General features: G+C 50.3%; 1 protein-coding gene across 1 annotated transcript in view; it reads left to right on the top strand.

Annotated features, from left to right (window-relative positions):
• Positions 1-9,477, top strand: part of LOC146183896 (O-acyltransferase like protein-like) — a 94,160-nt gene that overhangs the window by 53,134 nt on the left and 31,549 nt on the right. The window contains exon 8 of the mRNA XM_084608434.1: positions 333-422. Within this exon, the coding sequence (XP_084464560.1) occupies positions 333-422 (90 nt within the window). The remainder of the gene's footprint in view (positions 1-332; positions 423-9,477) is intronic.

Below are 9,477 nucleotides of genomic sequence, written 5' to 3' on the forward strand. Positions count from 1 at the left end.
ACCGTTACACTGACACGTGTTGTAGAAATGGTAGACGCACTTTTTTAAAACTCAATCGATGCCTTTGTTTCTCTGCTCAGGGCTGATAGCTACCAATCATCGCAGTGTTAAGACTTTGCGATTACGAAATTGGTTACGATGCATATACTTTCTCTCCTTCATCAGCCCACAGAAATAACTACAGCAATAACGACTTCGGTTTTTGTTCAAAGCCATACTGTTTACTTATGAACACATTAAATTGGCATCGATGTCCAATCTTTTTCTTACCATTGAGATCTTACAATGCATATAAGTGGTCCACTGTGCTGGTGCTGCCCTTTCCTCTGCAGTGGATACATGCTTTCCAACACACTCAGCGGAATGAAACGCCGACGTGGAATAAAGCTGGGAGCTGTCATACTGCTTCGGCGCTGGTACAGGTACGTTAATTTTAAGTTATTACCAAGACGTCCTCAGATTCGCGTATGTATACATTTTTTTCCAAAACTCTTTGGACACCAGTACCTGAAGTACACATAAGTGCGGATTACACCATGTGGCGCCACGTAAGGCTGCTTTGAAAGTTATGCAGTGTAAGTAAGACATAAATTTGTTATTACGGGGAGCAACAAAGCAGTATGGTGTTCCAGCCGTTGCGTTCGCTTCTTCTACTTTTTATTTCACTAGAAATTTCGGTTGTGTCCAGAAACAGCGCCTCAACGCATCTGCATTGAGACAAAGATCAGACGTAATACGTGAGCGCGTTTGTCTACGTCGTGTTAGCAGTCCTTGTTTTCCGCTTCTAAGATGTGCTTTACCAGTTTGATTTGCAGAAAATTCCAGCTTTCTTATTTTTTTTTCCTTTCATGGTGGCTGTCTCCAGATTCACGTTGCTGAAGCTTAATGCGCTAAGCTTGCCTACGCCAGTGCCTCCGTTGTGCCCCACCCTTTTTGGTTATTTTGCGTAAGCAGCGCTACCTTTGCAAGAGTTGTTCGCCGGTTTCATGCTCCTTTGCGTCGGCACAGCTGCACCTGTCCACGTCCAAGCCCGTATATACCATACAATATGCAATGTTAGGTCCTCCCACGAACCCAGCTGTTGCTAAACGCAAGGGGTTCTCTTCAGATTCCACGCATCTTTTATGAGACTGGATCAGAATGGACTAGGCGATGATGTGGTACGGGCGTGCCTGCAGCCACATAAAGCGAGGGAAAGGGGAGGGGAGGGGGATAGATAGTGCTGGATTAATTACCCCCCAGTGCAAACTATCTCAGAAATAAAGACTGACTGTAAGGACGAATTAATAAACAAACACGGTGTTCAATGGCACTTCTAGTGCGCGTGAAGTATCTGCAGTCTCTATATATGGAGGGAGGGGGAGGGCGATTCGTTTCTGGTTTCCGTTACTTCTTGCGCAATGACGATAAAGAACTGCTTGCGACGAGCGCATGCAGTGATGGAAGATTTTTTGCCCACCGATAGGAAAGGATTTCAATTCAATTCACAATTCAAAGGAGTTCACAATTCAAACGCGCCGAAGAATTGACGCGTTTGAATTGTGGTGCTGGCGGAGACTCTTGAGAGTTCATTGGACTGCCAGAAGATCAAATCGGTCGATATTGTCGACCATAAACCCTGACTGCTCATTGGAGGGTCCAATTCTAAAGTTAAAGCTCAGCTACTTTGGTCATCTGATGAGAAGAGAGGAGTCGCTGGAGAAAGATTTGATGTTGGGAAAGGTTGAGGGTCGCCGGAGAAGGTGTAGGCAGCGAACGCGATGGTTAGATGGCATCCTCGAAGCGCTGCAGATGAAGTTATGGGATGTTAGGAAGATAGTGAGAGACCGCAAAGCGTGGCGTGACATGGTCCATAGGGTCACGAAGAGTCGGACATGACGGAACGACTGAACTGAACTGAGGGAAGGAGTACGTGTTGTCAATGACAGAAAGAAAGCGTATTTCACTTATTGTATCACAAAGGATCGCATACCAGTCTAATGAGAGAGTTTTCAGTGTGAAGACAGTAGCGAACGTTGGGCAAACGCGTCGGATCTGATAGTTACCTGGGCAATCTGGAGCTGCCTACACATACAAAAATGAACTTGTTATCATAAAGATTGCTAACTGCTATTGTAATCTTTAAAACTAGGGATATACGCACAAATATGTATTGAAAAAGGACAGATTTATCAGCCTGCGTGATCCTCAGCTTTTGTCTGTACTCCTGAACTTTGTAATGACGTTGAATAAATTGATTCTGATTCTACTCCTTGTCCAGAAGACACAATCGCGGTTGGCTGCATACAGTTCTGAGATTGACATGTAAACCCTCACTTAAAAACCGCTCAAATGTAAGGATAGAACCAATATCCAGAAACACGATCCTGAACATCAGAAGGATAAAAGGAGAGCAAGAACTACCAATGCCTGCAGGAAGCAGTCCATGTTGATCATGCAGAATACATATGAATAGATGTCTTTTCTCTAGTCGTAGTAAACTACCAAGGCCAAGCTGACTGCGCAGCAGCAGTTAGTTAATTGCGTGCTGCACAGAAGGCAGCTTAGCTCCAGCTGCAATTGACACCACCACGGAAATTATCTTTAGCAATTCTAAAACTGCGATGAGAAACTTTGTCAGGGGAGAAGTGCACAAATCTGTCCTGTAAAATCGAAGCAAACATCCATCACTTCATCGGCAGATCCAGATCATCTGGACGCAAGCACGTTCATCCCCCCCCCCCCCCCCCCCCAGGAATAGAGGCTGCATTCAATTATGCCCGAACACATCAATCCGGCGGCGGCGGGCTTCGACCCGAGTTCACAGAGGGATCACATTATGACGTTCCATGAAATTACTATGCTTAGTAGGGCGGCTAGACAAAAATGGCGTTATAATCATTGCTACGCCTAGATTATTGCGCTTCAGGATGCATGCCTGATGGCCTATGATCTGTGGGTATCAGCGAATATACAGATAGCGAGGAAACAGTTTTACACAGGCGTGTGCTCCTTTGCGGTTACGCAGGACAAGTACCCAGGCAGCACTAATGTTGGCCCAGTATTGGGACTATAGCGGTAATACGCTAATTCGATGTATGGCGAATATAGTGCGAATATTGGTTTGGTTTGTGCAGTTTAACATCCCAAAGCAACTCAGGCTATGAGAGACGCCGTAGTGGAGGACTCCGGAAATTTCGACCACAAGGAGTTCTTTAATGTGTAGCGCGAATATTGGGCCGGCTGTTTGCGCTGCCTGGATATTGGCATATGGTAGTTAAAATAACATACATAGTTCATGCTGGTGCCTTTGCTCTAACGTCTTCCGCGCCTGACTATTCCTTAGGTGATTGGTTCTCTTTCCCCTTCCGTGGATAGCGTTCTCGCCTGTCACTTCCTAAGGCGATCGCGTTGTCGGTGATAGATTTCTCAGCGATCGCCAGTAGCACCCCTGGAAATTTCCGCCGATGGCGACGTCATTACGTGAGGTGATAGCGTCTGTACCAACACAGGTGGCAGTTGACGAGTGTAAAAAGAAAAAATGATCGTTCAAGCACGAGCACCGGATAGGTTTAGTATAAAGCCACTTTTGAACAAGTCGCGGCATCTGGCACCATTCCCGTGATTAAAAAAAAATATGGTGCTTGGTGGGTGCGCCAGATGGCGTAACTTGTCCAAAAAGTGGCCGAGAATTGCGCAGTATAGCGGCAATTCATGGCGCCGGGGCGCACGCTCTAAAAATTATCCAAGACTGACAATTTTGCGTTCGCACAATGTCGTTTCAAGACTGACAATGTCGCTCCCACGGTATCAAGTAAATTATAAGGACTGTTAACGGTAAGAACTTCTTCACATAACATTATTTTGAAGTACTACGTACTGCAACATGAAAGAGCACCGAACAAGGGTTGAGGGGAAGCCTCAGTTCGCAAGCCAAGCCAACGTTTCGACAAGGAGACTTGTCGAAACGTTGGCTCGGCTTGCGAACTGAGGCTTCCCCTCAACCCTTGTTCAGAGCTCATTTATACTGTATAGCACTCTTTTTTCTCTCGTTCTATCGTAGTACCTCATACTACAACACACAATAATTTCTGAAATTCCTTTGATAGTCACCAGGCCACCTCGTAATGCCCATCTGCCTTGGTGGGCGGAACCAAGCTGAAAACGTAACCGTTATAAATGCATTCCTGCATTAAAACAATCCTGCCGTATAATTAACTGGATAAACTGCAACAGGTTACCTGGAGAAAGATGCAGATATGGCTTATTTGCCAACCATTACAAGAGTCACAAATATATCGAGGCTGCTGCTCAGCTAAATGCGAAAGCTGCCTGCAACACCTCTAAGGTAAACCTAGTACATATTGTCACGGTGTTGACGACTGGGGCTAGATTAACAGAGCCGGTACAGGTAGAATCACTTGGTCCAAGGTTTAGATACGTCCTGCGAGTCCGGAGCCGATTCACTTCAACGTCGTCTTTCACTCTGAGCGCCCCCTGGCATTCCTCCCTCCTTAAGCGTAACGCACACAGTTACACGTGCACACAAGCGTACAAAAGCAACCTCCCCCCCTCAAAAAAAAGTTTGTAGATGTAGTTTGTCAGTCACCGTGCAAAGTACGGCTTCAGTCGCAAGACATGAACTGTCTCTGGACGAGGTAGCCGACGGCCTGTGTGCTCTGATCCATCCGGGAGCACCTCGTAATTGACGTTACTGATGCGTCGCACGATTTTATACGGTCCGAAGTAGCGGCAAATTAGCTTGTCTGAAAGGCCGCGGCGTCGAACAGGAGTCCACACCCACACCTGGTCCCCGGTGTTGTAGGAAGCTTGTCTGTGGCGGAGGTTGTACCGGCGTGAATCCCTGTCCTGTTGCTGGGTGATGTGGACGCGTGCTAGTTGGCGTGCTTGCTCAGCATCTTGGGCAAACTGCTCGGCGTCAGAAGAAAGTTCGGTATCTGTTTGGTAAGGGAGCATTGCGTCCAGCATCGTCCGAACCTCCCTGCCGTAAACGAGGCGAAACGGCGTGAAACGTGTAGTCTCTTGGACTGCCGTATTGTATGCGAACGTCACATATGGTACGATCGCATCCCAAGTCTTGTGCTGGGCGTCGACGTACATCGCCAGCATATCCGCGATGGTCTTATTAAGCCTTTCCGTCAGCCCATTGGTCTGCGGATAGTAAGCAGTAGCTTTTCGATGCGCCGTACCACTGAGATGAAAGACTTCGGCCATCATTTTTGAAGTAAAGGCAGTCCCTCTATCAGTAATAATACAGGTAGGAGCACCGTGCCGTAGTATGATCTGGTGTACAAAGAAATGGGCAACTTCAGACGCTGTACCACTAGGTAACGCTTTGGTCTCGGCATAGCGAGTCAGATAGTCTGTGGCGATGATTATCCAACGGTTGCCACCAGAGGACCGAGGGAAAGGACCGAGAAGGTCCATGCCGACTTGATCAAATGGTGCTCGTGGTGGTATTATGGGCATGAGGAGGCCCGCAGGCTTTGATTGCGGAACCTTCCGACGCTGACATTGCCGACAGCTCTTGACATAGCTCTTAACAACAGTGGCAAGGTTGGGCCAGTAGAATGTCTGTCGTATCCTAGCAAGTGTGCGAGAATAGCCCAAGTGGCCAGATGTTGGTTCATCGTGGCACGCGGAAAGGATTTCCTCTCTCAGAGCTGTGGGTACCACGAGGAGGTAGGTTCTTGACTCGGATGTAGAGTTCTGCTTATAAAGCACACCACCTCTCAGGCAGAAAGTTGAGAGGCTCCGAGAAAAGCACTTAGGTATGGTGGCTGGCTGACCTTCTAAATAATCAATCAGTGCTCGTAAATCTGGATCTGCACGCTGCTGATGTGACATATCTGAAGCATCAACAGCTCCGAGGAAACTGTCAGCGTCATCCGTGTCTGGTGGAGCGAGCTCGACAGGCGCGCGGGAGAGCGTGTCAGCATCTTCATGCTTATGTCCGGACTTATAAACAATAGTGAGATCGAACTCCCGTAGGCGAAGGCTCCATCGCGCCAGGCGGCTGCATGGGTCACGCAGGTTGGCCAGCCAACACAAAGAATGGTGGTCAGTGACAACTTTAAATGGGCGACCATAAAGATAGGGGCGAAATTTCGCAGCAGCCCAAATAATGGCGAGGCATTTCTTTTCAGTAGTTGAATAGGTCGTCTCGGCGCGGGATAAAGTACGGCTGGCATAGGCGATGACTCGTTCAACACCCTGTTGACGTTGCACGAGAACCGCCCCAAGGCCAATGTTACTGGCGTCGGTGTGTATTTCTGTCTCCCCCTGCTCATCGAAATGGGCTAGAACAGGCGGCGATTGGAGACGGAGACGCAGCTCGGCAAAAGCAGCTTCTTGTTCGTGCGTCCAAACAAAAGGGGTGTCTCCCCAGGTGAGCTGAGTCAGCGGTTCAGCGAGATCAGCGAAGTTATCGATAAAACGCCGGTAGTAACTGCACAAGCCGAGAAATCGACGAACAGCTTTCTTGTCACGTGGAATCGGAAATTCCGCGACAGCAGCAGTCTTGTCAGGGTCGGGCTTCACGCCGGCGGCGCTGACGACATGGCCGAGAAATTTAAGCTCTCGGTAGCCAAAGTGGCATTTCTGTGGCTTAAGTGTCAAGTTAGCGGATCGAAGGGCTTCGAGTACTGACCGCAGGCGCTGAAGATGTGCAAATGATTCTGCGAAGACCACCACGTCATCTAGGTAGACTAGACAACACTGCCATTTAAGGCCGGCGAGGACAGTGTCCATCATCCGCTGAAATGTGGCCGGCGCGGAACACAGGCCGAAAGGTAGAACTTTAAATTCGTAAAGGCCGTCGGGTGTGACGAAGGCCGTCTTCTCACGATCCCGCTCATCGACCTCAATCTGCCAGTAGCCACTTTTTAGATCGATGGACGAAAAATACTTTGCACGCCGAAGGCGGTCGAGAGAGTCGTCAATCCGCGGCAAGGGGTAGACATCCTTCTTGGTTACGGCGTTCAGTTTGCGGTAATCGACGCAAAAACGTAACGTGCCGTCTTTCTTTTTAACTAGAACGACCGGGGAGGACCACGGGCTATTGGAAGGCTGGATAACCTCATCTTCGAGCATTTCCTTAACTTGTGACCTAATAACTTCGCGCTCGGTCGAAGAGACGCGGTAGGGGTGCTGGCGGATTGGGCGCACATTATCGAACGTCACGATCTGGTGCTTGGCGATGGGAGTTTGATTCACTTTTGACGACGATGCAAAACACTCTTTGAATTCGAGTAACAATGAAAACAGCTGGTCGCGCTGGCTGACCGATAGCTCTGAGCTGACATCGAGATTGTCGAGGGATGTGGGCTGTGGCACGGTTTCTGCGGACAAGCACTCGGAGACATCAGATATGCGTTCGGCGAAAGCTACGGAAGTGTCACGAAAAAGGTGCCGATACTCGTGCGAAAAATTTGTAACAAGTACCTTGGACTGACCACGGTGAAGATGTATCAAACTGCGGGCCACGCAGACTCCTTGTGTCAACAGTAACGATACGTTAGTTTCGGCTATTGCGTCACCATCGTTAAGGGCATTGCATTTGACATTAACGAAGGTGCTGGTTCGGGGTGGCAGAGTGACACTGTCCTCATAAACTCGAAGCACATTGAGTGATCGCTTTGCACCGCTGAGGGCCACTGCTTTCTCAGTAGAAAACGAGACCTTAGAATTCCGGAGGTCAATAATTGCGCCATATTCACGAAGGAAATCTACGCCCAGAATCAGGTCACGCGAACAGCTTTTCAGAACAAGGCAGCTTACCACAAATGTTGATTCTTGAATTTGAACTCTGGCCGTGCACATGCCCAGAGGAGTAATCAGATGACCACCCGCGGTGCGAACGTTTGTGCCAGCCCACGGAGTCAAAACCTTCTTGAGAACTGCGGCAAACTGGCTGCTCAAAATAGAATAATCAGCGCCAGTATCCAACAGAGCCCGAACATGGCGACCATCCAGTACTACGGGTATGTCCAACGAAATCTGCTCGCGAATGTCAGGCGTCTGAGTCTTTGAGTGCTCTGCTTTGGTGTACGCGGTCTGCTTCACCTGCAATTCGTCGTCGTTGCAGGTGCGTTGTTGCAGCGTCCGTTCCACCGGCAGTTCGTCGTCGTTGCGGGTGCCTTGTTGCGTCATGTGTCCCACCGGCAATTCGTCGTCGTTGCGGGTGTGTGGTTGCGTCGTCTGTTCCACCGGCAATTCGTCGTCGTTGCGGGTGCGTGGTTGCGTCGTTTGTTCCACCGGCAATTCGTCGTCGTTGCGGGTGCGTCGTTTCGTCGTCGGTTCCACCGGCAATTCGTCGTGGTTGCAGGTGCGTCGTGGTGGCGTCGAGGTGGCGGTATGATCGGTAACCGCGGACTTTTCCAATGTCGATGCGTAGTCTTTCCGTGTCCGCATCAATGGGGGGTCTCCCGCGCCGCGATGTCCAGCGAGCCTACCCCCGAAGGTCGCTGGTTTCAGTTTTCCCTCTGGGGACTGGGCGAGCGGCCCTGCGCTGCCCATGAGGAACTCGTAGCAGATGGCGACGGGCGAGACCTGGGTGACGGTGATCTAGATGGTCGCAGACGAGACGGAACGATCCGGCGCTGATCATTGACGAAATCTTCAACGGCTCGAGGCCGTTCGCCGTAGCGAGGCCGCGGAGAATCAGCGGAAAACCCTTCGAGACCTAGTCGACGGTAGGGACAGCGCCGATAGACATGACCCGGTTCGCCGCAGTGAAAGCATAGCGGCCGTCGGTCGGGGGTACGCCACTCGTCTGCTTTCCGTGTAGGCGGTCGAGAATCTGTGACGTACTGGATCACGGGGGCTGCTGTTTTCGGCCCAGCTACGTTCGGAGGAATCAGGGACGGCGACGAGGGCGGTGAGTATTGCAGCACCTGGGAGTATGTAGGGCGGTGACACTCTGGTGGTGTAAGAGGAGCAGTAGGGCCAGGTTCACCGATTGGAAATGGAGGCCGGAGCGCTTGCTGCACCTCGTCGCGGACAACGCTGGCGATGGAGGAAGGAGCTGGTTGAGGTGTGCCATACATCAGTCGGAGTTCGTCGCGCACAACGGAACGTATGAGCTCCCGTAGCGCCGATGTGTCCATGCTATGCGATGGGAACTCAGCAGAGACGGAGGCGGCGTGGATGGTGGGATCCCGTGCCGAAGCTCGCTGCTGAAGCACTTTCTCTATAGTGGATGTTTCAGCAAAGAATTCTGCAACAGTTTTCGGCGGGCTGCGCACCAGGCCAGCGAAAAGCTGCTCTTTGACGCCATGCATGAGGTAGCGCAGCTTTTTGTCCTCGGACATCGTAGGATCCGCACGCTTAAACAGGCGCGTCATGTCTTCGATATACGCCGCTACAGTTTCGTTAGGCATTTGGATCCGAGTGTGTAGAGCGCGTTCGGCCCGTTCGCGGCGATCTGAGCTTCCGTAAGTTGCCACAAGATGACGTTTGAACTCACTCCAAGACGAC

The sequence above is a fragment of the Amblyomma maculatum genome, chromosome 7 (assembly GCF_055883805.1).
Source record: "Amblyomma maculatum isolate TAMU_Amacu chromosome 7, ASM5588380v1, whole genome shotgun sequence".
NCBI lineage: Eukaryota > Metazoa > Arthropoda > Arachnida > Ixodida > Ixodidae > Amblyomma > Amblyomma maculatum.